Raw genomic sequence first — 27,114 nt, 5'->3', positions numbered from 1 at the left:
CCCCCAGATCCGGCCCTGCACTGTGTGTACCCAGTCTGAGGCGGAGGGCAGCCAGGGAAATCTTGGTGCTTGCCTGTGGTCAGGGCTGAAAAGCACACACAGATTTTTAACCGGGAGCCAGACTTCTCAGCAGTGTGGGTGTGTTGCCCTCTCTAGGTGGGGGAAACAGAGTGGGGAGGTGTTAAGCCCTCCCCGAGGTGACAAGATGGAGCCCCTCATGCTCCCTGGAGACCTGGAGAGCCCAGAGCGTGTTGATCCCGGGTCACAGAGCTCGGTCCAGTGAGCCCACACCACCTCGATTTCTGGAAGGGCCTATCTCCTCCCACTAGTGACCAGGCCTGGAGTGGCCCCTTCTGGGTGGGGTTCCCACCCCCCAGACCACAACGGAGGAGCACAGCCCACGCTTCCTCTGCCCCGTGGGGCATTCCAGGCACTTCCTGGCCAGGCCTTTCCTGGCAGAAGAAAAGCAAAGAACAATCAGGCCAGGAATCCAGTGGCCACAGGCTCTGGGCACTCCCCGCCCCTGGTCCCCACCCCTGCCCTGTACCGTCTTCCTTCATTTCTCTTCTCTCCTGTCACTCTGTCTCTGCTCAGCAGAAAAGATACTGCTTCTTCCTACTGCCAGACTCCAGTATGGCTCAGCGTGAACTGTCACCAAGCCTGTCTTCATTTAAAATTTTATATTTTGTTCATCATGGATTTTAAAAATTGCTTTAAAATATTGTATTAAAATATTATCTTGATTACTGAGTATTTGGGTGTCTCCTGAAATTTTGCGCCCAAGGGGATGCCACACTCACTTGGCCTTAACCCCGGCCCTGCTGTGCTCAGGGAGTCATTCGTTCATTCATTCATTCATTCATCCGTTCCACACACAGTCGCTAGGGGCCCCATCAGTGCCAGGGCACAAACTGGGTACTGGGGAGAGAAAGGGAGCCCCACAAGACAGTGTTGGGGAAAGAGAACTGTGAGCCCCGAGGATTGTGGGACAGTGGGGGAGGGAGGTGCAAGGCAAAGGGAACCCAGGGGAATCAAAATCATAGCAGCTAACACTTAGGGTTATCGTGCCCCAGGCTCTGAGCTAAGGTCTTGCTCTGTGACATTTCAATGGCCCTTCAATGTTTGCAGATGCCTGTAAGTCACAGAGGTGGGTCCGGAGCCCTGGTGAAGTTACATGCAGGTAATTTGCACAAGGTCACACTCTGGGCAGGTGGCGGTGGCAGTCCAGGTCCCTGTGGCTCTGGGCTCTCACCTGCTCTGGGTATTGCAGCCACTTCCCCCTGTATCCCCCTGGGGGTGTCAAGGAAGGCTGCATGGAGGAACTTTGCATTGAGCTGAGAGAGGATGCGTGGAAGTTTACAGGAAGACCAAGGATAGAAGGTAGAAGTACTTCTGGAAGAAGGAACAACGTTTGCAAAGTCAGTAAGGCTCAAAAAAAAAAAATTGATATCTTGGTGTCCACAATTCTAAGAAGCTGGGCAATCTCCTGAAGAGTCACTTGTACAGAAAGAGGCCAGGGCCAGCACCGCTTCCTCTTTCAGCTTCTCTGTTTCCTAATGACGTCAGCATAAGTAGGAAGACTGAGAAGCTGGCTGGCTGCCGCCTGGAGACTCCAGCAGAAGGTCCGTCTGTCCCAGCACAAAGAGGTACGACCCGGCTTTGGGGGTAGGCTAAAGGGCAGAGTGGGGAGCAGGGGTAGTATAGGAGTCTGGGATGGAAAGGACAGGGAGAACCTGGGGGCGCTGAGTGGACAGGTGTGCTCTGAGGACTTGGGAAGTCAGGGCTTGGTCTCTTGGGAAGTCCTGAACCCAGACTCCTAGGCAGCCAGTGGACGAGGAGACAGTGAGGGCAGACCTGCCTGTGTGTTGTATGAAGGGCTTTGGGGGGTCCAGGCCTCACTGGAGGATCCTACTGTCCTGGCAGCAGAGAAGATACCTGGGGCAGTGGAGAGCTCAGTCCTGGGAGTCAGACCCCTGTGTGCCGTTGTCTTTGCTTTGTCACTAAGCTGTCACAAAGGTGTTGGTGGCAGTGAGAATATCCTTCCCTGGGCTCTGTCTCACGTCTGGAATGGGTGGAGCACTGATAGCTCCTGACATTCTGGTTCAGAGAGAGAGAGAGAGTGTGTGTGTGTGTGTGTGTGCGCGCATGCGCGCGAGCATATGCACACGCATATGTGGATATCCACAAAGATGGAGAGATACCGGGAGACAGAAGATGAAGCCGGGAGCCTTGCTGTGGCCAGGCCCAGAGCTTGGTGCGGGTTGAGAAGCTCACCCTGGAAGATAAGAAGACGCCCAGCCCCTTACTTACTTAGAGACTTGTCTTCCCCACTCCAAGAATGTTTTCTTTACGGTCGCACTCCTCCCTGACGCACTGTTGCTTAGTTGGGTTTGGGCCCAGATGTGGATGCCCTGTACTGAAGTGTGTTGGCTGAGTGGGGGACGTCTGGGGGTGTCTGCATCCGGGAGTGTGCAGGTGCATGCACTTGCCCTGTGGATGGGAGGGCAGGTGTTTCTGTGGGTCCCCACGGGGGTACAAGCCTGTGGACACTCGCCAGACAGGCTCCAGTGACAAGTTGCAAATGTGTGATGTTAAGTCTTCAAAGGCCCTGCTGTTATACTTTTGTATTAACAGATTCTAATTTTCTCTACTTATCATCCTCCCTGTTTTCTACTTGTTTTATAATGAGTAAAATCTTTCCTATTAATTTTTGGTCACTCTTTTTTTCATTCATTAGTTTTACTTATGTTGTGCTATATCCACTAATACTACAGGATACTTCATGAGTTCTTTAATGAACGTATTTAATACTAACCAAGTAAATATATGGATATCTTCTTTGTTAAAAATTGGGGGTACATAAATGAGATAATAACATACATATTGTCCTATGACTTAGTTTTCCACTTAATATTACATTTTGGACAACGTTCCAGAGTAATACATGGAGATTTAACTCATAAATTAGCCCCAAGAGATACATAGCATTTATTAGTATAGACACCCCACAATTTACCCAATCCCATGTTGCTAGACCCTTACATGATTTCCAATTTTTCCACACCTGTGAAAGTATTTCTGCAGCCCAGATTCCTAGAAGCAGAATTGCTGGGCAAGAGATTGCATGTTTAAAATAGTAACAGATATTGTCAAACCATCCTCAAAGTAGCTGAACTAACATACACCTCACAGTCGTGCATAAAAAAGCTGATTTCTCTTTAGGGAAACAATCTTTTAATTGTGTCCAACGTAATGGATGAAAACTATATGGTTCTTGCTTGGATATGTCCTTTCCCTGATGATGGGTGAAGTTGTGTATCTTCCATATGTTTAATGGCCATTTGGATTCCATTTATGACGTGCATGGAAATGTCCTTTTTCCATTTCTTGATGGGTTCATTGTATTTATGTATTAATTTTAGGAGTGCTTCATTTATTACGTATATGAACCATTTATTTATATACATTGAAAATATATTCTTCCAGATTATCATTTGTCTTTTTTATCTGACATGTTTAAGATATCTTGCATTGTATGCAAATGTGTTCATGGATCTTAAGTCAAATCTGTCTTTATTTTTTATTTCATGCTTTCTGGATTCAGCGTCTTATTCAACCCCTAAGATTAAAGAAATATTTTTAATGCTTTTATCATTTTAGTTTTGACTTTTAAATCTTTAATCCATCTAGAATTTGGAGATGTGGGTAATATGTAAAGTAGTAATCTAACTTTTAAAAAAAGATCAGCTGATTGTCTCAATATCACTAACTATGAGTATGCAACCCATGCTTTCCTCTGTGATTTGAAATTCCATTATTACTTCCCAACTTCCTACTTGGTTATTTTCCTTACTGTTTTCTGTTCCATCTGGCTACTATTATACTCATTATTTTTCTAGCTAATAGAGCAAGTCTCTCATCTTTGATTTGTTGTAATCTAGAATCAGTTTGTTAAGCCAGTTGAAAACCTTTTGGAGTCTTAATTTACTCTTAATTTAGTCTTAATCTAAACTAAGGGAAGGATTATTTTGGGAAGGATTGACCCCTTGACCCCCAAATAGTGGTCATGACAACAGCAGGCAGCCTTCTCCTTTTTGTCCCTTTAACTGGGAGGGCACTAACATTTCCCTTTGACGCTGATATTGCCGCAGGTTTCTAGTACATACCCAGAAATGCCAATGTTCCCTTCAATTCCTCATTTGCCAAGGTTTATTTCTTTGTTTAATCAGAAATGGCTTTTGTATTACCAAAAATTTAGGAGCAGCTGTCAAGATAAACTTATCCTTTTTTTCCTTTTAATCTGTTGATCTATTTCTTTTAATCATGAATAAAGTTGATGCATTCTTAAAGTCTTTGTCAGATTGTCCTATGAAATTGTTTTTGTCTGGAGTGAATTTGTGCTTTGATTTTTTTTTTCCTTTTCCAGTTTTTACTTTTATCATTAAATTTCTTCATAGGTTTGGGAATTTTTGTGTACATGTTTATTTTATTTTGAGTGAGAAAGCTTTTGGCTTTTCTCACCTCTTTCTCCCTCTCCCTCCTTCTCCTTTGCCCCTCCCTGTCATCCTCTTGCTCCCATGTTTACCCCTCACTCTTAGTGATTTTTAACCCTTACATTTTAAACACACATATTTAACTTATATTTTCCGTCAGCATTTGGGCTTACTTAGAATATATACGTTCCTCCAAAACCAGACAAGATCCTTAGCAAGCTTTCAGTTCTCCTTTGCTTTTCACCCCTAACCTCACAGCCAATTCCCATGTTAAAATCATCTTAGTTTTACTTCAATATTGTTGCCATATTTATTTATTTTCACTTTATACAGTAACTATTCTTCTTTACTTAACTATAACTTATTGGTTTCTTCTCTCAACACTGGTTCCAGTATCACATGCTATCTTTCTTTCCTGGACTTTTTATATTTTCTGAAATCCACACTAGACTAATTTTCTTAGAAAACATCTGAAAAGCTTTCATTGTCCTTACATTTCCAAAATGTTGTGGGGTTTTGCCCTTGAACTTCAAAATAAGCTTGACTTTTTAAGATTCTATGTTCAAACATATTTTCCTCTTAGTATTTTCAAGACATTACTATCTATTTAGAGTTCCAGGTCACTTGTGACAGAATCTTGCCAACCTGATCTTTTTTCATTGAAAATAACTTGTTTGCTTGTCTTTTTCCTTCTGGAAGCTTCTAGGATTACCCTTTTACTCTTTGATGACAGAAAGCTCATTAGCATGTGACTGAGTTTGGTGCTATTAAAAAAAATGGATCTTGCTTTTCACTTAGTTGATTATCGTCTCCATTAAAGCCCTGTGAATTTTTCTTCTGTTTCCAAGTGTATCTCTTTGGTTGCACGTGGAAATCCCCAAATAACGGTGGCATACTAATGCATAAGTTTATTTTTTCCCTCACATAGAAGATGTTCAGAGGTAGGCAGTCTCAGACTTGTATGGTTGTTCCACAGCGAGAAGAGGGATTGAGGTTCCTCTTTTTCTATTGCATATGACTTCCACTCTCAAGATAACCTTATAATCCAAAATGGCTGCTGGAGCTCCAGCCATCACTTCCAAATTGCAGACTGGAGGAAAGAAAAAAAGCAGGAGGGCAAAAATGGATTCCTCTTACCTGAGCCAACTTCCTTTAAGCAGCCTTTCTTGGAAGACACACCCAAAGATTCCACTCACATCTTCTTGGACAACATTTTGTCACATGACCACACTTAGCAATAGCAGAGTGTAGGAAATATAATCTTTTATTTTGTGCAGCAATAAACCTAGCTAAAACCTGAGCTTCTGTTACCAAGGAGGAAAGGGACAGCTAGGTAGCTGCCACTGTCTGCCATACCTGCCCTCAATTCTCTCTGTCTTCTGCTTCTAGACGTTGGAACTCCTGGATTTCTTTTCTAGGTCTCAACTTTTCTCTAAGACTTTCCATCTCCTTGCTTATTTGCTGTCTTCAATAACTACCTTTGTAACATGACAGTTTATAGTGTTAATTCTGTGATTTAGCCCATTATTGAGTTGTGGTGTTTGTTTCTTTGTTTGTTCATTTGTTTTTTATGGATCTCATACCTTCAGATTCCAAGAACTCTGTTTATTTGTTCTTTGCATAGCAGTCTGTTCTTAAATGCCTATGATTTCTCAAATTTCCCTGAGGATGATAATTAAGATGTTTTAAAGTTTTGTGTTGTCTTTGCTGTATCTGTGCATGTCTATAGACGTGTCTACTGGGTCAGTATATGTCAGAATAGACACATATGATACCAATGATTGGGAAATACAACCACTATTGGCATAGTGGTTAAGAACATAAACTTTAAAGCCAACCTGCTGTGGGCTTCAAAGTCAGCCTGTTCCTTACTAGCTGTATGATCATGGACCCTATACCAGTTTCCTCAGTTACAAAGTGGAGATTTTAACCTACACATTGATGTATTAACATCTGTAAAGCCCTTAGTACAGTGCCTGGCTGATGGTAAGCATTTTATAATTGTTAGCCACTAATATGAATTCTCTGCATGTATGTGTCTTTTAGACTTGTGTTCTTTGATGTCATTAATTTGTTTGAACTATTTACAGTGTAAAGGTAGTCACCTGTTCTCCATACTTCTAACACATTTATTTTGCAATTTGTCCTCTGCTTTATGATTCAGTTATTTTTATAAAATACAGAAGAGTTCACTTTTATGCACTTCTGTCAGCCTTTGTCTCTCTGATTTCTTCTAGCGCTTTGAAGCTTAAATAGTTCAAAGATTCACTTCTATGGTTTGCAAGTTTCATATGATTTAACTACATACATTTCATTGACCTGATATGTGGAGAATGGTGTGAGGTAGGGATTTAGGCTGATATGTTTTATGTTGTTATTCAATTGTCTCAACACTTTTTATTATTCCATCACTTCACACTGATGTGTGGTTCCTCCTTCATCACAGAGTACATTCTCTGGTGAAACAGATTTTGTCTGGTCAGTATGTCCATTGATTTATCGTGTGTGTGTGTGTGTGTGTGTGTATGTGAAAACCCATTTCTTTACTTAGACCTTTGCAATAGATTTTACCATTAGGTGGAGACTCATTATTTTTATTGAAGTACAGTTGATTTACAATATTTTGTAGGTTTCAGGTATAGAGCAAAGTGATTTGGGACACATATGTATGTATATATCTATATTTTTTTACTTTTGATTCTTTTCCATTATAGTTTATTACAAGATATTGAATATAGTTCCCTGTGCTATACAGTAAATCCTTGTTGTTTATCTATTTTATATATGGTAGTGTATATCTGTTAATCCCATACTCCCAATTTATCCCTCCCCCACTTGCCCTTTGGTAACCATAAGTTTGTTTTCTATGAGACTCCTTATTTTAAAAAATCTCATTAACTGTCCTCACATATATATTTTTTTTCTTCTGAGTTCCCACAAAAAAAAATCTTGTTAATTTTTTATTAGAATTGTGTTAAACCTATAAATGACTTTCAGATGAATTGACCTCTTTACACGTGCAGTATTTACATTTGTGCTAAGACACAAAGAGAAGCTCTGAGTTTTTAGGCAAGTTACAGGTAGGCAGAGCAAGCTGCCCCAGCTCACACAGACTCTCCCAAGCCTGCCATGGCATTGCCCCCTGAAGGATCTAAAGTGGACAGTACTGTCCCCCAACTCCAGACAAACCCACTCTTCCTTCCTGAGCATTTCCTGGACTAACCACCCTGTAAACATCATCGAATTTGGTTCCCCTCATGACCACCATGTGAGATACGTTGGGTTGTGCTTATTTTACAGATGCAGGGAGCAAGGTTCAGGGAGCATTGGTGAGTCAGCCAGTGCACAGAAGGGGCACAGCCTGTGTTGAAAGTCAGTTTGTCTGAGCCCAGGGCCGTGTTTTCCCAGGAAGACAACTTCTGGTGTGCATGTGTACAGCTTGAGTGAAGTTTTAGGCAACCTTATGGGCAGAAAAGGAGTCACAGTCCTCTCTGTTCTACTCTCCTGGTACTTCCCAGGGCTGGATGAAATGAAAAATGGAAATCCCCAATCTTCTGCGGAGAAAAGGGAACTGGCATTTCAGGGGGTGGTGTGGGAGGAATGAGGTAAATGGAAAAGGGCAGGGAGAGTCCCAGGCCCCTGTGTGTGTGTGAGTGTGTGTGTGAGCGTGTGTGTGTGAGCGTGTGTGTGTGAGCGTGCATGTGCTCACATCCAGAGGAGGATCGCACTCCCAACACCCAGTGACTCCCCCAGGCAGATGTGTGTCAGTACCAGGGGGACCTGGGGACAAATCAAATACCAGGCCTCCCTCTTAGATTTTTCTTAACACCGGTGCACGGGGTACCCAATGTGCGATCCAGCGGGAACCCACATCTTCAGAGGCTACTAATTGCATCTCCCTCACGGTCACGTCCCAGGCGCTGAGGCTGAGGAGAAGGGACTGTCCCAGGTGCTAGGCTGAGGCAGCAGTGGGAGCTGGAGCCCCGGCATCGGAGCCACTCCTGGGTCCGCCCCACCACGTGGGCCGAGTCCCAAGGGCTGACGCTTCCTTCCGCAGGCCTAGAAGAGGCAGGGTCCTGGAGAGAGGATCCCCAAGAGGCGAGGACATGGGTCTGGCCTGGCCCCCAGCTGTGGAGGAAAACAAGATTCTAGAACAGTGAGGAGTCCAGACTCTACCCAGACCTGGACCCACCTGAGCAAACCACCTGCTCTTCCAGAGCTGACTCCAGAGATGGCGCTGACCCGGGGGCTGCACCCCCTCGCCCTGCTGCTGCTCTGCTGGGGGCCCTGTGTGGCAGGGGCCCAAGGTGAGCCCGATCGCTGCCTCCCCCTCTCCCTCCGCCTCCTCACTGCTGTGCCCCATCCCTGAGGAAGCTCCAGACCCTATGCTCCAGGCTTCCCTCCCTTCCTTCCTTGCCCCCCACAACCCCTGCTATTTCTCTTCTCTCCTGGTCATCCCTGGTGTCCCCTCTTCCCTCCTCCCACATTCCCACTCATTCTTCTCTGGCCTCCTGTAAAGGCCCTCTCCGGTTGTGTGGCTTCTCTGCCCACATTTCTCACTGTGGCATTTGAGGCCTCTGACCTCCTGGCTGGCCATTCCAGTCCTTTCTCTGACGCCCCCTCGCCCCCAGACATCAGCACCTAGACGGCCTTAACCAGTTCCCACCACAGCACCTTTGCTCCTGGGGCCCCTCAGCCTGGGGGTCTCTTCTCCTGCCTGGAGGCCCTGCTGAGATGCTCCCCGGGCTCTTCAGGCCTGTGAAGCCCCCTCCCCAAGGGCTCGCTGAGAACTTGGCTCCCCTGATAACCCTGGAGACCACGCTCCCTTTCCCAGCAGCTGACCACGAGAGCAGGGTGGGGACGTCCCAGAGTAAGGCCCTGCCACACTGCCCCTTAGGGGTGGGTTTGTGCCTCTGCTCCCAGGCTGCTTGCACCCAGGGACCCAGGGGCAGGGTATACGCCTGATGCATGTCCCCACCCTGGGGTGGAAGGGACCCTGTTCCAGGAGCAGGGCAAGGCGGGGGCTCAGGACATATACTGTGAATCAACTAGACTATGTGTTTCTGTGCGGACAGGAGGGTCCGTGGCTGGCACCCTCACAGCTGCAGAGCCCCCAGCCCTGCCCAGGGCTCCTGGGGACCTCTGTCTGGCCTCCAGGAGCCTCTACGGGACTCTAGGAGACGCCTCCCCAGTGCCACACACCAGGAAGGGCTGGGAGGGGCGGTGACAAGGGACACCTGGAGGGGAGAGGTGTGACCCCTTTCTGCCTCCCCCTGTCAGGGACCTTCCCCCTGCAGACCCTGCGCTGCCATAACGACTACACCAGCCGCATCGTCTGCAGGTGGGCGGACACCAAGGATGCCCAGCGGCTGGTCAACGTGACCCTCCACCGCAGGCTGAACAGGTGAGTGAGGCCGGGCCTGGGGCCGGAGGGCAGGAAGGGCCTCTGCTGTGGGGACTGTGCCGGGGTCGGGGCTGGACGGGAGGTGGGGCAGGGAGGCCCCTGCCCAGGAGCTGCCGCCCCATCAGGCGGCCTGCCACGCCCGCGGGTTGGTGTCTGACATCAGGTTTGGGGGAAGAGCCTCCTGTGTTAATATCGTTGTTATGATGGTGATGGTGATAATCTTCTCTTGTTTTGTCACAACTGAACAAGATCACCAGGCAGAAATGGATCTCGGTTTATCCTCCCTGTGAGGCGGGCAGGGATGTGATGCCCAATTCACAGATGAGGAAACCGAGGCCGTGGAGGTGAGGTCCCTCCCCCAGGCCACATGGTGGGGAAGTGGCCTGAGTGGGACCAGTGTCCTGCGTCCAGCCTGCATGGCTGGGCTCCACGTGCCCCCCGGGCCCTGCCACCTCCAGAGTGGCGGTTTCTCCTCTCTCCTCACAGGGTCTCAGGGGCCTACCCCACTTGGGAAGGTGCTTCCACCATTCTGGGATTTGGTGAGAGTCTGACTCACCATAATAGAAATAATGAAACAGCTGGCATCACAGGGTCTGGGGTGTCCCCTAGAGGCTACCCCTGGGAAGGAGCCGCTCTCACCCCACCGCGTCACTGCCCTTCCGCTCTCTCTCCTGCCCTCCCGGGAGCCTCAGTCTTCCTTGTCCGCTGTCCTCAGCCCCCACCCCACCTCCCACCCTTAGCTGTGACCCACTTCCTTCTGTTCGGGGACAACAGATCCTCCCACCCCGACCCCTAGCCCCCCACCTCACACGTCTGCTGCCTTCCTGGCCCAGCCCTGCAGGATCTGCCCTGTCCCAGGGCTGTCTGAGGCTGCAGCCGGGGTCCCACCTGGGCTTGCTGCTCAAGGACATCGCTGCCACCACAGTCCCCACTGTTTTGTTTTTCAGTCGCCTTTCCCTCCTTTCCTTCTCCACCACAGCATTCAATCCATCAGCAAATGCTGTCAACGTTATCTTCAAATAGAATGTGAATCTGGCTAACACCATGGTTCAAAACACTTCCTATCACTGAGATAGTCCAAAAGCCTCCTAACTGGTCCCTCCCCTTCCAATATTGCCACCCCTTGCAACCCAATCTATCCACAGCCCAGGAGCCAGAGGAATCCTTTCAAAGCATGCCAAAATGTCACTCCTTTGCTCATAACTCTGAATTTTCCCCAGTTCCAGTGAAATCAAAATAATCAAATTTCCTTAAATTCCTTTTGAGCACTGGCCTCCCATCACCCCCCACAACTAGGCTTCTAGACCTCCCACCCTTACATCTCTACTCTGTGCACACTGGTTAACTGCCTAGTTATACAACACTCCAAACCTGTGCCTACCCCAGGACCTTTGCACTTGCTGTTCCCTTTAAATGAAATCCCCTTTCCCCGAAATCCCCTTTCAGAATCCGCATGGAGTCCTCTCTCATCTCCTTCAAGTTTCTGCTCAGATGTCACCTTTTCTAAGAGACCTTTCCTGCCTCCCTTATTTCAAATTGTATCCCCAACCCAGCCCTTCTGGCCTCTTCATACCTTTTTCCTTCTTGACTTATCTATGCACAGTGTTCTCCATTTGACACACAACCTAGTTTCTTCAGTTGTTTCATGTGTGTCTCCATTAGGATGTCAGCTCTGTTGACAGGGATTTGTGTGTGTTTTGTTTCCCTGCCAGGCCCCCTGATCCTAAACAAAGCCTTACACATGGGAACCACTCAATAATGTTTGTGAATGAGTGATTCTTCTTCTCTCTGGGCTAACCTGCATCCTCTCCTAACAGGGGCCTTCCACAGCCAGTGTCCTGCGATCTCAGTGATGGCATGCCCTGGTTCGATGGCCATTGTCCCAGCTGTGTGCCCAGAATATGTGTCATTCCCTATGAAGTTTTTGTCATTGCTGACCATGACTACTTCTCATTCCGACCGGACCAGCCTCTGGGCGCCCAGCTCACCGTGACTCTGAGTCAGCATGGTGAGGCCTGGGGGCCCTGGCCAAGGGTGGTCCCCTGTGTGGACAGGGGTGTCCAGGCTGCAAGAGATGGGCCAGGGAGGGAGATCCTTCAAGGGGTGTAGACACCGGCTTGAGCTGGGTTTGGTTTTGGGGGGAAGAGGATAAGGTCTCCTTAGATGGAGGCATTGGGGCAGGTTCAAGGTGAGGAGCCCCAGCCAAAGGTACCCACCCCCTCCCAGATGCTCCAGCACCTGCCAAGCTATTGCCTTCCAGACCTGAGGCTTCCCCTCTAGAAGAACAGTCCTTCCTAGTCAGATACAAACTTTATTCTTTCATCAATTTGGTCTCATGGAACATCTGAGACAACCCATTTAATAGATGAGGCATTTGAGACCCAGAGCAATTACGTAACTTTTCCAAAGTGCCACCATGAACCATCATGACAGTGATGGGCTGGACTTGCCAAGTGCCCCCTGCACGTTGGTGATGGAGGTCATCCCCTCACTGCCCCCGCTGCGCGGCCCCCAGTGTGTGCGCTGCGTGTCCACAGAGCCTAAGAAAGTCAGTGGTCTTGGGTGGGAGTCGATGATCATTTTATATAAATAGTCGGGCTTCATTGAACTGTACCTCAGACAGAAATATAACCAGCACTTTCATCACATTAATTTAATTACATTTGTGCTTAGAATGATCCTGAAATAAACATGGGGTCATTTTTAAAAATTAGTATTGACATGGCAAGAAATCTACAGGAAACACTACTTGATCTTATTTAATCATTACAATAATGTGTGGTGTCATGCACTGCTTTTTTATTTTTTATTTTTTTGCAGTACGCGGGCCTCTCACTGTTGTGGCCTCTCCCGCTGCGGAGCACAGGCTCCGGAAGCGCAGGCTCAGCGGCCATGGCTCACAGGCCCAGCCGCTCCGCAGCATGCGGGATCATCCCGGACTGGGGCACGAACCCGTGTCCCCTGCATCGGCAGGCGGACTCTCAACCACTGCGCCACCAGGGAAGCCCCATGCACTACTTTTTACCCCATTTCACAGATGATGAAACAGGCTGAGAGAGCAGGAACTTGCCCGAGGTTAGGTACTCAGATTCTAGTGTCTGAATTTATTGTCCCGGATCCCAAACCCTGGACCACCTGCTGCTCCTTGCAAGTGTCGGATGGGGAAGGGGCTCCAGCCTTTGCTTCCTGCCTCTGTTCATCACAGCAGCACAGAGCTGTTGCCTGGAGGAGGGGATGGGTTAGGCTGTGATGGGAAAAACTCCAAACAATGTCTTAAAACATGTGTCTGATGAATGAGAAGGAGTCCCGTCCCGGTGGAGCTCAGAGCGTACAGGGCAGGACACACCAGATGTTGGGTGTGATCACTTACTGAAGGCGGGTGTGTGCCACGTGCCTAGGGGCAGTGGACAAGGGGTCCCTGGGAGGTCAGGACAGGCTTCCCCAAGCAGGGAGCTTTGCAGGGAGATCTGAAGGGCGGGAGGGAGGAGAGTGGGAAGAGAATCCTTGGCAGAGCAAGGAGTGTGTGCAAAGGCTGGGCGACTCGGGAGGACGAGGCAGGTTGGGAAAACCGCAAGTAATTGTGTCTCAGAAGCATCAACTTCAAGAGGACTGGGCAGTGGTAAGAAGGAGGGCAGGGAAGGCAGGGGCCTGACCTGGAGAGGCTACTGTGTCCTGCAAAGGAGTTGTTTAGGGGTCAACATCTAGACAATGGAGAGCCACTGAAAGGGCACGTCATGATCAGATGTGGGCGTGAGGATGTCAGAGGTGGGTGATGTACAGTGTAGATGGCAGGCGACCAGAGGTGGTGGGAGGATGGAGAACAGAATGTGACCTAAGGTACTCATCCCAGAGAGAAATGATAGGGATTCAACTGCCGTATGGCCAAGGGATGGGAAATTGGAGGGATACAAATCAAAGTTAGGTTATACAAGCAACTCATTCATTAATCTGCTCTTCAAAAGAACTCTTGCACATACAGGAAAGCAGTGAACAAGCCATCAGTGTCTCTGGCCCTGTGAAGCTTATGGGGTCATGACAGGTGTCATGGTTGAGATGTGGACCACTTAGAAATGGCGAGGGCAGTGTGGCATTTGCCTGCTGGAGCATATGTTGAGTGGGAAGTTCAGTTTTAGCCCAAACCATTTAGGCAATGAATCAGGGAGGCCTTGAGGTGCTGGGAAACGGAGAGATGTGCATCTGATCTGCTCTGAGGTTACACATGTGGGGATCTGAATATTTCACTTCCTCTGTCACCTCCATCTGTGAAATGAGATCATGGACTACATCTCTCAGGTTGGATGAATAGGTTTTCCATTGGTTTCCCAGTCTGTTCAGTTAGGAGCAGCTTCCTAGGGCTCCAGGCTGACAGGGAGTCCCACTGCATGACAGGCTCAGGGGCTGGGAGTACATGATTGATTAGTGATGCCTGCTGTGGCTGGGGCTGGGGCAGCAGTGCTCTGGATCTTCCATTCTGGGCTGAAGATTTTCTGAGTCTCCAGCTCTGACACGCTCTATCATGCCCTGTCCCCTGTCTGGCATAGAATATTGACATCTCGTTTGTCCCTTACGGAATTTTTTGTGTTGGAAAGTCATCTCTCAGCATTCAGATATAGAAGCTTCAGGAAGTCTGCAGCCATGCCATTCATGGATGAATCTGCTCACCCAATCCTGTAGGTCCCAGCAGGTGTCTGCTTGCTGTTGGTGATGCAATGACTTCATGAAAAGTCTCTGAAGGTGGACCTACATGTACTCATTCATTTATTCCTTCATTGATCCATTCACTTTGTCCCCATATTGAATGAACCACTCATCTCAGGCCCAGGGGAGAGGCAAGGGGGTCAGAACCCCACCCCTGACATCCACAAGCTCCCGGACTACTTGAGGGGACAGATGTGGAAGCATCTATATCCTCCAGGGCTATAAGGATCATACAAAGGTCTATGGGGGGCAGGAAAAAGAGCAAGAGATTCTGCCTGGGGGAGGGGTCCAAGAAGGTCCTATGGGAGGAGACATGTCTGCTGGGCACTGAGAAGTGCAGGATGACACTGGACACTGGAAATAAGAAAGTGTGGACCGGAGAGGGAGTAACATGAGGCACAGCGTCCTCTGCTGGGGAGGAGGCCACACAGACCTCCTCATGGGCAGTGTGGACAGAAGGAAGCTCCACTTGGAGTGTAACTGCCAGCACTTTGCATGGAGCTTATGTTCTGTGCGCCCAGCAATCTGCACATCTTCATTCACATACACATTGAATCCTCACAATTCAGCAGATGAAGGCCTGAGGCCCACAGAGGTGAGGGGTCTCTCCAAGGTCGCTCAGTCCGTGGTGGCAGTGCTTGGCCTGGAACCCAGGTCTGTCTACACATGGGCCATGCAGGCCCTGAACCTCCCACACAGTCGTCCAGCCCCTTAGGGACCCTTTCCTTCCTCTCCTTCCAGTACAGCCCCCCGCACCCAGGGACCTCAACATCAGTGCTGCCGGGGACGGTTTCCTGCTGTCCTGGAGCGTGGCCCATGGGGGTCCCCAGAGCCACTGGCTGTCCAGCCTGGAGTTTGAGGTGGTCTACAGGCGGCTTCAGGACTCCTGGGAGGTAGGGACCCCACCAGCTGTGCCCTGCGCCCACGGGGACCTGGCCCATCCGACCCTGCTCCAGCAGCCCCTCTCTCCCCCAGGACGCCCCCACCATCTACTCCAGCACCTCCCGGGCCATCCTGGGGCCAGAGCACCTCATGCCCAGCAGCACCTATGTGGCCCGAGTGCGCACCAGGCTGGCCCCGGGCTCGGGGCTCTCAGGACGGCCCAGCCAATGGAGCACAGAGGTTCGCTGGGCCTCCCCGCCAGGTAACAGAGGCGGAATTGGTACACTGCCCCTCTGTGGGAAGGGCAGCTCATTACAGCTCCCGGACAGAAGGCGTCCAGGGGTCCACACCATGGGATCCACGGAGGCTCTGAGCCATGTGTTCACAGTGACTTCCCTGGCCCACCCCGTCCCTACTGTGACTCTGCAGAGGCAGCGGCTGCATCTTACTCACTTCTGGGCCCCAGTTTGTTGCCCACTTGCTGTGGAGGAACAATTACAGTTTAATCACAACGGCATATGAGCATCTGTGTTTTCGTGAGCGCTGCGCCATACGCAGACATACCAACGTGATTGTGCTAAATTCCCAAACCCTGAGGCTGACATGCCCTCCCAGCTTTGCACAGGGGGGTGTGAAGGCTCACAGAATTCACTCTCTGACCTGTGTTTACACAGCTGGCCCTTCGGGCTGAGTTTAACCCCTGGCCTTTTTGGCCCCAATGCCCATAATCTCTCTGTGATGAGCCTCATGGTGGGCCCACTGAGGGCTAGGGAATGAATGAATGAGGACTGAATGAGGGGCTGTCTCCCTCCCAGGGAATGAGTCGCAGCCCCAGAACCTCCAGTGCTTCTTCGACGGGGCTGCCCTGCTCCGCTGCTCCTGGGAAGTGAGGTCCGAGGTGACCAGCTCGGTCTCCTTCACCCTCTTCTACAAGTCCGGCCCCAGTGCAAGGTGAGTGTCCCCTGCCTCTGTCCCCTCTGCTCCTCTAGGCCTAGCCCTCTCCTGGCCTCCTCCTGCCCCTGGGGGCCCAGCAGAAGCCACAGTTCATCTGGAGGTCTCGTCCCTTATGTGGCCCTGCCTCCCCCTGCCCTCGCCTGTGCCGTGATCCTCAGGGAGGAAGAATGTTCCCCAGTGCAGACGGAGGAGACCAGCAGCCCTTACGTCCGGCACTGCTGCCAGATTCCCGTGCCTGACCCCAGGAACCACGGCCAGTACATCGTCTCTGTTCGACCAAAGGAGGAGGAGAAACTTATAAAGAGCTCAGATAACAGTGAGTTTACCCCCAGCCTTCTGCAGGGAGAGTCTTGTGACAGCACTGCTTCCTTTGTGACCCGTATAAACTCAGGGTTCCTCGTGGCCCAGTTCATGTTTGTCACTTTCAGTGCAAAGTCCAGGGAGCAAATTGAACAAACGTGATTCCCATCGGTCCTGGAAGTTCTCAAGTAGCAATAATGCAACAATGACAATGGTAAATAACATGAAGGAAGATGCAATTGTTATTCTCAAGAATATCAATATTAAAACCTTTGACCTCATTCCTTTAACTCCATTTTCCCTTCCATCTTTGCAGCTGCTCTGAAGTTCCTACTGTTGCCCATGGCCTCTTGGTCCTCCCACCAAATTTTCCCTTTCTTTCCCTGATTTGATTTTTCTCTTTTAGGTTTCCAAAGTCCTCCCCTGACTGATGTTTTCAGTCTTCAAATAATTGATCTATGATTTACTTCTTCAGCTGGGGACTAGAGCATATGCAAATGGACTGTAATTCCTTACAGGTTAATTTTCCTGATTCCTGGTACATAGCAAGGACCTTCTGCAAAGGAATCTCCTGCATTGCTTCATCATGATCAAGTTCTTCTACCCAGTCTTTAGTGTGTGTCAGAGACAGCAGCCAATTTGTCCTAGTCACCTGGGTTTGAATCCACTACTTACTCTTTGGGATGCTCCAGGTTGCCATCTTTGTCTCTACCACTTGTTAGCTGCTGGTCCTTGGCAAGTTACCTGGTCATTCTGGGGCTCAGTTCTCTGTCTGACAAGTGGACAAACAGTGTATTTACTACATAGGGTTGTTGTTAGAATTGAGAGAAATAATTCATGTAGATTTAGCATTAATAATAATGCTTAGGGCTTCCCTGGTGGCGCAGTGGTTGAGAGTCTGCCTGCCGATGCAGGGGACACGGGTTCGTGCCCCGGTCCGGGAAGATCCCACATGCCGCGGAGCGGCTGGGCCCGTGAGCCATGGCCGCTGAGCCTGCATGTCCGGAGCCTGTGCTCCGCAACGGGAGAGGTCACAGCAGTGAGAGGCCTGCGTACCACCAAATAATAATAATAATAATAATAATGCTTAGAACACCGTTAGTACTCTAGATTAGAAAAAATTAATAGTAATTGTATTTCTACTTAAATACTAGGGATAACCCATACTTTTGGTCACTTCACTACAAAACAAGTGTATCTCAGCATCTCCCAAGAGAAGGGCGGCTCAGGTCAAAATAGATGACATGGTGAAGTGGGGCTGCAAAGACCCTGAGATGGTGAAACCTGGGGTCCTGGGGCAGTGGACAGAGCACCTGTGACCAGCATGGACCACAAGGGATGTTCCACTGGAGGAATGTCAGAAATGATGTTCTCTAAAACTTCCCCTCCCTCCAGTCCAGATGGCTCCTCCAACCCTCAACGTGACCAAGGGCAAAGACGGCTACATCCTGCACTGGAAAGAAGAAAAAATGAACTATGAACACATAGCTTGCATCTTCCAGGTCCAGTACAAGAAAGAAGCAGCCTCATGGGAGGTGAGGGCCTGTGCCCGAGGAGTGGCCTGGATGGGGGAAGGAGGAAGCAAGAAAGACCAGGGAGAGGGCCACCTGCCAGGTTCCTGGCTCCCAGCAGGTGCCCAGTCAGAGGGAGCCACTGGGACTTGGTGGTCATGCCCCTGTGCAGTCAGCAGGTCACTGTTCCTTCCCTTGGAGAAGGAACTGAGACTCACAGAGGTGATGTGAACTTGGCCAAAATGAACACGTGACCCGGAATCGCAAAGGATATGTAGACTTCAGGACGAGAGACAGCTGGAGGAAGGGTTTTCAAAAGTCATAAAGGGGGCATTTCTTCGCAAGAATCTCATCCAGAATGCAAATGTGCAGCTGCTAAGAGGAGAGCTGCTCCCTGCGAGGTGGGCAGGGCTCCAGCCTGGGACTCAGTATCGGGGCCCCACCCCCAGGTATCCATCAGGGCCTGTGGGCAGAGCCTGGGGCTCCACAGAGGCCAGTTCAGAAATCTCAGAACCAGCCCCAGACCTTCAGGCTGGAAATGGGGAAACTGAGGCCAGAAGGGGGTGTGTCAGTGGTGGAGGTGGAAGTGGTCCGTGGGCTCCTGAACATCTGTCTAAGGGTCCAGAGTCCAGTCATCCTGCACTACATCCTGGGAAGGCCATAATTAGGGTCCAGGCTGTCCCAAGAGGAGCTGGGAGGCTGAGGAGGGACATGGTGACTGACTCCTCAGGGTTTCTGGGCCTCGGTGTTCTCATATGTCACGGGGTGCATTGAAAGAGGTGCTGTCCCTGATCCTGTCTGGGTGCTGTCCCCCTGTGGGCACTGGAGTATGGTCCTCCGTGGTGGGAGTGATGCTGCCTGAGATCTGATGTGACTACAAGCTGGGGACTGGTGGGTAGCAGAAAATCTGGGGTGCTGGGGCGGGAGGGCTTCATAGCTGTGCCCACGTGCACCAGACCTCAGCACACCTGCTCACACACCTGCACCCACAGGAGACCAAGACAGAGGACTTCCAGAATGCCCACAGCATGTGCCTGCCACCTCTGGAGCCTGCCACCAGGTACCAGGCCAGAGTGAGAGTCAAACCTGACCCCCAAGGCTACAACGGGATCTGGAGCGAGTGGAGTGAGGGGAGCTCCTGGGACACCGAGTGGGGTATGTCCTCCCGGCCCCCACTCACCCCTCCCGGCACAGCCCCACTGGGCAGAGGACGGGGACGATATGGACATGAGATGTAACCCCACCCCAGGCTAGCATCCTTCCCTGCCAGGTGTCATTAGAGATGAGAAAGTGATACCTGGTGTTCAGCACGGACTGCAGGTGAGGTGTCGAGAGGGCAGAGGAGAGCGTGTCTCACCAACACGTCTCCCGAAGCCTGGACCTTAGCCCTCTATTAATATGGCCCATGCTTTCATTAGCTTTTGTGGCAGCTACTATCCAGGGACCACCCAGCCCGAGTTTTCTGTTACCATGAGGAACTACAGACTGGGGCCTGGGATTGGAAAGCTTTGGTCTGATTTCTCAACCTTCCCTCAATCTGCACTTGTTAATTTCATTTATCTGTCACCATCGCCATAGCGGCCACCAGGAGACAAGTATAGAACAAGGTCCGGGAGGTGGTGGCAGAGAGAGGAAAAAGTGTTGGCAGCCAGGTCCCCAGTCCCAGCCAGCTGTAGCAGGGAAAGAGCACGAGGAAGAGGACCCCAACCAAGCAGAAAGAAGGGCTGGGCCCCTGGACCTAAGGGAAGGAGACCAGGGGAGTCCTGGAGGTGCCCAGCCTCTGATGGGCTTGAGGCCAAGTGGAGAGTTGTGAGGGCCCCTGATGGGCCTTTGCACCTTCTGGTTCCTCCACCATCACCCCCTTCCCCATCTCGGCCTCTCCAGGCCACCCTGTTCTTGATGACCACCTTCTGTGCTGCCTCCTTCAGGAAGTGCCCTATGATTGCCTCTGGCTGCAGTCACTGCCCACCTACAGCAACACCTGCTACTGGACAGGATCTAACCCTCTGTGTCCTGCCAGCAATCCAGCACTGTGGGTGGCTCAGACAAATGCCCTCTTCTTCTTAGTCTGTTTCTGGCCTCTTCTTCCCCTCTACATGCCAAGGCAGCAACTTCACCTCATCTCCTGAGCCCCCAGCCCTTTCCCTCCCTAAAAGCTAATACTCCTGTTTCCTCCTGGCTGCCTGGAAGTGCTCCCCACGTGGGTCCTGGCGCTCACCCTGGTCATCAGCACCTTGATCCTGCTCGTGTCCCTGCGCTTCTGTGGCGTCTACGGGTATAGGTAAGGTGACTCCAAGATCGGGGAGGGAGATACCCAGGGCCCCAGATGATGCCAGGGACCCCACAGCTGACTTTCTCCAGTCTCTGCTCTGTAACTCACACCCTGTGGGGCCTTGGTCAAAGCTGCCCTCTCCCTGGGCTTTGCTTTCACCTTGGTACATGAGCACAAGGCAGCTGCCCTGAGGTCTTGGGCAGAGGTCACCTCCCTACTGTCTTTCCAGGCTGAACCAGAAGTGGGAAGAGAAAATCCCCAACCCCAGCAAGAGCCACCTGTTCCAGGTAGGGGCTGGCTGTGAGGGCGGTGAGGGCGGTGGGGCCGCTGGGCCCCTGAGCTCCTGCGCCCATGTCCCCACGCCCATGTCCTCCTCCCCTTCCGGTGGGCCTTGAGTAGGGGTGGTATGTGGCCAGGGCAGAGGCTGGAAAGCTCTAAGAGCTGGGACGGCCCCTGCAAGCCCAGCACTGTGATCCCCTGGGCCCCCCCGATGCACAAGGTACCCCGCCCGTGGGAACTCACGTGGAACAGCAGAGACGGTTGGCGTGGGGATGCCAGGACCCAGGGGGCACAAGGAGAGCCTTAGTCACATCGGGGGCACCAGGGGGTGGTGGGAAGCAGCATGGCTTCCCCAGGACAGGGCAGCAGCGCTGAGCTCTGGAGGATGGAGGGTGGTGGCAGGTGGGAGAGGCCACTGCTGGCAGAAGGCGAGTGGAGGGTGGAGACAAGACTCCTTGGAGAAGGGACCTGAGGGGCGTGGGCGGTGAGTCTGGGGCGCAGCACGGGAGGCTGAGAGGACCCCGGCGAGGGCGCCGGCACGTGGGGGGCGGGAGCCCTTTGGTCAGGCAGGCAGGGCCAGACGGCCTTGGGAGGGTCTCACGGCCAGTGCGGAGGGGACTAGGGGCGAGCGTGGAGACAGGGACAGCGCAGGTGGGCGTCCTCGTGGGAACAGGCTGCCTGTCCTGGCTGCCCCAGGGCCCCGTCCAAGTCCCAGCCCCTCTCTGGCCTTGTGTTCCTGGGGGCAGGAGGGCGTGGTCGCTGCGGCCCATGCTGAGATGCCGCCAAGTCTGGGGGCTCCTGAGCCCTCGCCACCCTCAAGGCCCTCCCCGACCTCACCTCCTGGGGGGCCCCCACCCCACAGGCACAAACGCCCTCTCTCCCCGCAGAACGGGCGCACCGGGCTCCGGCTCCCACACGGCCCGCGCGACGTCGGCAGTGGGAGCCCCGCACACAGGGGGCTCTGGGGCGGCAGCTCCGCTCAGCTGGAGGGGTGAGTGTCGGAGAGGGATCCCAGGAGGTGGGCCCGTGGCTCCCGCCTGCACGTCGGGGGTCAGGGGAGGTGGCCTCGCCTGGGGCTCAACGGGAACAGGGCCTCGGAGGCTGGCTGCACTAAAGCAAGAGGCGTCCCGGCTGGATGGCGGGAGGAGCTTTCCGATTCCCAGCCTAGGGAGGGTCGTGGCCAGAAGCCGGTGACTGGAGCAGACGACCTCCCCCGGCTCTGCTGCCCAGGGAGACGCCACGCTGCCTTGGTCCCACTGGGTGGCAGAGGATCTGAGAAACCTCATGGCCTCAGCACCTGAGCGGCCGGCTCACCACTAAGCCTCAGGTGGGGCAGGTGAAGGCCGAGGGCATGGCCGAGCCCAGGCTGGGCGCTGACGCTGCGTGCTGGCAAGGAGAGGGGGTGGGAGGGGCCTCAGCTGGCAGAGCGTGACCTTGAAGGAGAGCGCGGGGGCTGGAGGGGGATCCACAGGGACGCTGGACGGGCGCCCGCTCTCCTGTTTCCGGCCTCCTCTCTCACCTCTCCCTGCTCTGCGTTTCCTGTGAGCTCTGGGTGGAGGCCGGCCTCCGTCCCCCACGCTGGCTCCCTGTGCGTGACCTGAGGCGCCTGTCCAGGGTGGTGCCAGTGTCCCTGCCCTTGTTCTCCACACAGGGTGTCCCCTATAGACTTCGGGCACAGCGAGGTGTCACCTCTCACCACAGAGGACCCGAAAGATGCCTGTGACTCATCATCTGAGCCTGACATGACTCTGGTCACCTCGGACCTCCGCACGGAGCAGCCGCCCAAGCCCCCGCCAGAGCTGGCCACCCCCGCAGGCAGGACTGAGAGCCAGGCTTCTGGCTTTGATTTCAATGGCCCCTACCTGGGGCCGCCCGACAGCCGCTCCCTGCCTGACATCGTGGGCCAGAAGGGGCCCCTACAGACAGGCATGAGCAGGAAGCCGCAGCCCCCAGGGTCCCTGGAGTACCTGTGTCTGCCCACAGCGGGGCAGGTGCAGCTGGTCCCACTGGCCCAGGTGATGGGGCTGGGCAAAGCCAGGGATGCGGACCTGAGGTCCAGCCCAGGCACCGAGGGGAGCCCTTCCCTGGAGCCAGGGGCAGGCCCTGCCCCTCCTGAGCCTGGGGTGATGGTGGGTGGTCAAGGCCCGAAGGACAGGGCCCCCCCAGGTCTGCCCACTGGCTCTCAGGGTCCTGAGGAAGGCACTGTGGCCACTGGTTACGTCACCACTGCAGATCTGACATTCACCCCACCCACACGGTCCCCATCTCCTTCCCAGGCTCCCCCTCTGAGCCTCCCCTCAGACCAGCACCCCTACTTCCGTCCTGGACTGGGTGATGGTCCCCCTGGATCCCTAGACCCACGGAAGCCAGAGTTCGAGGGCTATGTGGAGCTCCCTCCAACCCCAGGCCAGTTTCCCCAGTCCCCTCTGGCCATCCCTGCCCCTCCTGCAGCCAACAGTCCTGACCTGAGCCCAGGGCCGCCCCGGGCAGATGTGTTCTCAGTCTCCCCAACCCCTGAGGGGCTCCTTGTCCTGCAGCAGGTGGGTGACTACTGTTTCCTCCCTGGCCCAGGGTCTGGCCCTCTCTCACCCCAGAGTAAGCCCACCTCCCCAGGACCCTGTCCTGAGATCAGAGACCTCAACCAGGTGTTCCAGGCCAAGAAGCCCCCATCTCAGGCCATTCCCCAGGTGCCGGCCATTCAGCTCTTCAAAGCCCTGAAGCAGCAGGATTACTTGCCACTGCCCCCTTGGGATGTCAGCAGGCCTGGGGAGGTGCGCTGAGAGCCTGTAGATGTTGAGGGAGGGGAATAGAAGGAGAGGGTCTGCCTTTCCTCCTGCCCTGCCTTTCCCTCCTGCCAGCCCCTGGTCCCTTCCATGGTCCTTTCCGCAGAGCCAAGGAGAAGTTTCCATGTTGTAACGTGGAGACCAGAGAAACAAGTCAGTAATCTACCTCCTCCCTTGACCTTCAGCAAGGTCAAGCTCCTCTTTCTCTCCCTCCCTCTCTGCCACACAGGCGCACGCGTGCACACACACACTGTTCTTTCAAATTCACTTCTTTTAGGTTCTTAATTATTAGAGCTTTATACACATACTCGTTTCATTTGCCCCCATTTTCCTTTTTTCCCAGTTTCCCTGCTTTTCCTATTGTCTTCTCTTTCCACTGATTTATCATTAGAGTGAGTTTGAGGTCTGGGCTAAGCCTATTCTGAGATGCCAAGTCTCAGTCAGAGCCTATTCAGATGCTGACGTGTCTGGTTTCGTGGAGTACTTCTGTTTGTCCCTGGCAGGCATGAATGCACACGACAAGATTCCAGCCTGGGGACTTCCCTGGCGGTCCAGAGATTAAGACTCCGCCCTTCCAAATGCAGGGGGCGCTGGTTCGATCGATCTCTGCTCAGGGAACAAAGATCCCACATGCCATACCCTGTGGTGTGGCCCAGTGCAGGGAGGGGAAGAGATTCCAGCCCTGAGGCAGGAGGCAGAAGGCATGGGGTGAGGGCTTGGGGGTTTCAGGCTTGGAAGAGCAGCCCTGGACTCAGCATGCTTCTGTTGGGCACTGCAGCCCCAGACATGGTAGCAAAGCACCAGCCTCCATTGTCACTCCAAGAAATGAGCATGGCGTGAGAAGCACTGTTCTGAGCTCATAGGAAGCCCTGCTAGCCTCACGGAGGTGACTGGGGAGCCTCGGGGACCCCAGGCCCTGCATCTTGTAGAGGCCACTGACCTGAGCAGTGGACAGCGCCAGCTCCTGGTTGAAGTGACCTCCTTCCTACCCCCAGGCTGGTGGGGCATGGAGAAATTCAGGAGGGGAGGGGAGTCCAGAACCCACATCGACTGCAGAAAAGTTGGAAAGAACTGCTCAACAAGGGAAAAAGGAAAATGACCCAAGGGCATGTACACTTGGGCTTATAGTCCAAATCTCCCAGTTGCCCTCCCTCCAGAAAGACCTTATGAATCCCATGCCCACCAGCCGTGTACAAGGGGCTTTTGGTCTATGGCTTGGCTTACGCTGGGGATCACGGTTCTTTTAAATCTTTGCCTTTCTGATATGCAAAAAAATGGCATTAACTTGTTTTAATTTGCATTATTTGAGAACTATCATGTTTGCACATATTTTCATAGTTCTTGGGCGTCTGAATTTTTTTTACTGATCTAAGCCTGTTAAGGTCTTCGTTGTGTTGGAGGTCCACTTTTTTTCTGATTAAGCTTTAAAAACTATTTAGCTCCTGCCTTTCATAGATGGTGTAAATTTGTCTTCCTCGTTTGTGGTTTGTCTCTTAATTTTGTACATGACGCTTTTGGGTGTATTCAATGTAGACTCGTCTGGGTGATCAGATAGATCTACGGGTGAACTTCTTCACGCTTCCACTTTGGGTGTCAAATTGATGAAGCCCTTCCCCACTTCAAAATTGCATTTGTCCAAAGTTATATTTTTTTCTGGTTATTTTTGTGTTTCAAGCTTTTCATGTGAAGTTATAGTGATTTGGGAATACATGCATGTGAAACGGAGAGCCAGTTTTATGTTTCCCCTAAACGAGTCGCCTGGGTGTTCTGGCATCATTGATTGAATTGCCCATTCTTCGTCCATGTATCTGAAAGTTCACATGTATGATATAGAAAATCCATGTGTATACTTAGTCAGTTTCTAGGCTTTCCTTTTTATTAAGTTGTCCTCTCCATGGCACCCCACCATTTTAACTGTTCTAGCTTTATAATATGTTTTAATAGGTGGCAGAGCAAATGTTCTTGTTCCTTTTGTCCACAAATCCCTGTTCATTACAGCATTGTCTGTGGTTGAAGAAAATGATAAACAATCTAAATCCTCACTGATAGTGAAATTAATCACAACATTTGAGTCCATTCTAAGGTGGAATCCTGTGTTCAGAATGAATGAGGTGGGGGACTTCCCTGGTGGTGCAGTGGTTAAGAATCCACCTGCCAATGCAGGGGACACGGGTTCGAGCCCTGGTCCGGGAAGATCCCACATGCCGCAGAGCAACTAAGCCCGCGCGCCACAACTACTGAGCCTGCGCTCTAGAGCCCGCGAGCCACGACTACTGAGCCCATGTGCCACAACTACTGAAGACTGCACGCCTAGAGCCCGTGCTCTGCAACAAGAGAAGTCACTGAATAAGAAGCCAGTGCACCACAACTAAGAGTAGCCCCCGCTCGCTGCATAGAGAAAGCCCGTGCACAGCAACAAAGACCCAACACAGCCAAAAATAAAAATAAAATAAATAAATTTTTAAAAAATGAATGAGGTGGATCTACATGCATTAGAAAGAAGTCCAAGATATGAATTCCAAAATGTTTGGGCATTGTTTATGGAAAAAATTGCAATAAAATATTTTTATTATAAAACATTAAGGTGTGTATATGTGCTTGGGTAGATGGGCAGGGATGCTGTTTGAAAGCACAGTTGCCCTAAGGAGGATGGATTCTGTTCAACAGAAGGGCCTTTGGTCTACTACAGTGAGTTACGAGCAGTTTCGATCAGAACAGAAATGCTAGGGGTAACAGAGTGAGAAGCAGGTGGTGCTCCCAAGACAAGCCAGGAGGGAGCGAGGAAAGGAGAAATACAGGCTGGGGGAGAGAAGCATAAAAGACACACTCACTCTAAAAAAATGTATTCGTTGTAATCTGAAATTTGAATCTAACTGGGCATCCTGTGTTTGGTCTCTAATGAGAGTGGAGAAATAAGAAAGAGAACGAATTCCCTGTAAAAATAGATGAGAATTAGTAAGAGGTTATGCCTGTCAGACCCTGCTCCATTGATTTAGGGGATCACAACCCTCTGAGACAAACGTTACCTTTATGACACTCTTTTTGTAAGTGGGGAAACTACAGCACAGAGAGGTTATATAACTTGCCCCAGGTCAACAAATTGGTGGGTGGCGGAGGCGGATTCGAACCTTGGCCCTGTGGTTCAAAGCCTGCCCTCGAAAGCAAGGTCTCTCACCAGAAGATCCACACTTGAATGCAAGATGATCTATGTTGCTTGGCAAGACAGAAAAGATTATAAACGGAGCAGGTTTGGTGGTGGAGGCAGATGGAGCCAGAGGTGAGCAGAAAAAAATGTTTTTATTTCTTTGGGAGCTAAATATTAAGGGTGTGGGTTCGCACTCACTGATGTCCTGAGAGACCTTGCAGGTAGGACCCCGTCTCTCTCACCTGTATGCCCCGGAGAACCCAGCCCAGAGGCACGCATGTGGCAAGGGACCATTGAGGGGTTGTCACGGCTTGAGGGCCCCAGGAAGCTCTTCCCGAGATGGAGGGAGACATTCAAAGGACATACTGAGGATGACAGTACAAGGAGGAAGCA

General features: G+C 51.6%; 1 protein-coding gene across 2 annotated transcripts; it reads left to right on the top strand.

Annotated features, from left to right (window-relative positions):
* The first annotated feature begins 1,592 nt into the window (after positions 1-1,592).
* LOC308625820 (cytokine receptor common subunit beta-like) lies at positions 1,593-26,153 on the top strand. 2 transcript variants are annotated; one of them, XM_081250344.1, is made up of 14 exons: positions 1,593-1,646; positions 8,551-8,800; positions 9,774-9,897; positions 11,715-11,905; positions 15,337-15,488; positions 15,571-15,739; positions 16,293-16,428; positions 16,590-16,747; positions 18,127-18,266; positions 19,235-19,397; positions 20,433-20,523; positions 20,744-20,801; positions 21,681-21,784; positions 22,445-26,153. In XM_081250344.1, the coding sequence occupies exons 2-14, from the start codon at positions 8,725-8,727 to the stop codon at positions 23,571-23,573; spliced, it is 2,691 nt and encodes an 896-aa protein (XP_081106470.1). In that variant the 5' UTR covers positions 1,593-1,646; positions 8,551-8,724; the 3' UTR covers positions 23,574-26,153. The 2 variants fall into 2 exon arrangements, with proteins under 2 accessions (XP_081106470.1, XP_081106471.1); XM_081250345.1 differs by lacking the exons at positions 1,593-1,646; positions 8,551-8,800; positions 9,774-9,897 and having other exon boundaries at positions 11,788-11,905; positions 15,342-15,488.
* Positions 26,154-27,114: the final 961 nt, after the last annotated feature.

The sequence above is a fragment of the Mesoplodon bidens genome, assembly GCF_964165515.1.
Source record: "Mesoplodon bidens genome assembly, chromosome: 11".
Lineage (NCBI taxonomy): Eukaryota > Metazoa > Chordata > Mammalia > Artiodactyla > Ziphiidae > Mesoplodon > Mesoplodon bidens.
The sequence above is the reverse complement of the archived record's forward strand: the minus strand, read 5'-3'. Positions and strand labels throughout refer to the sequence as shown.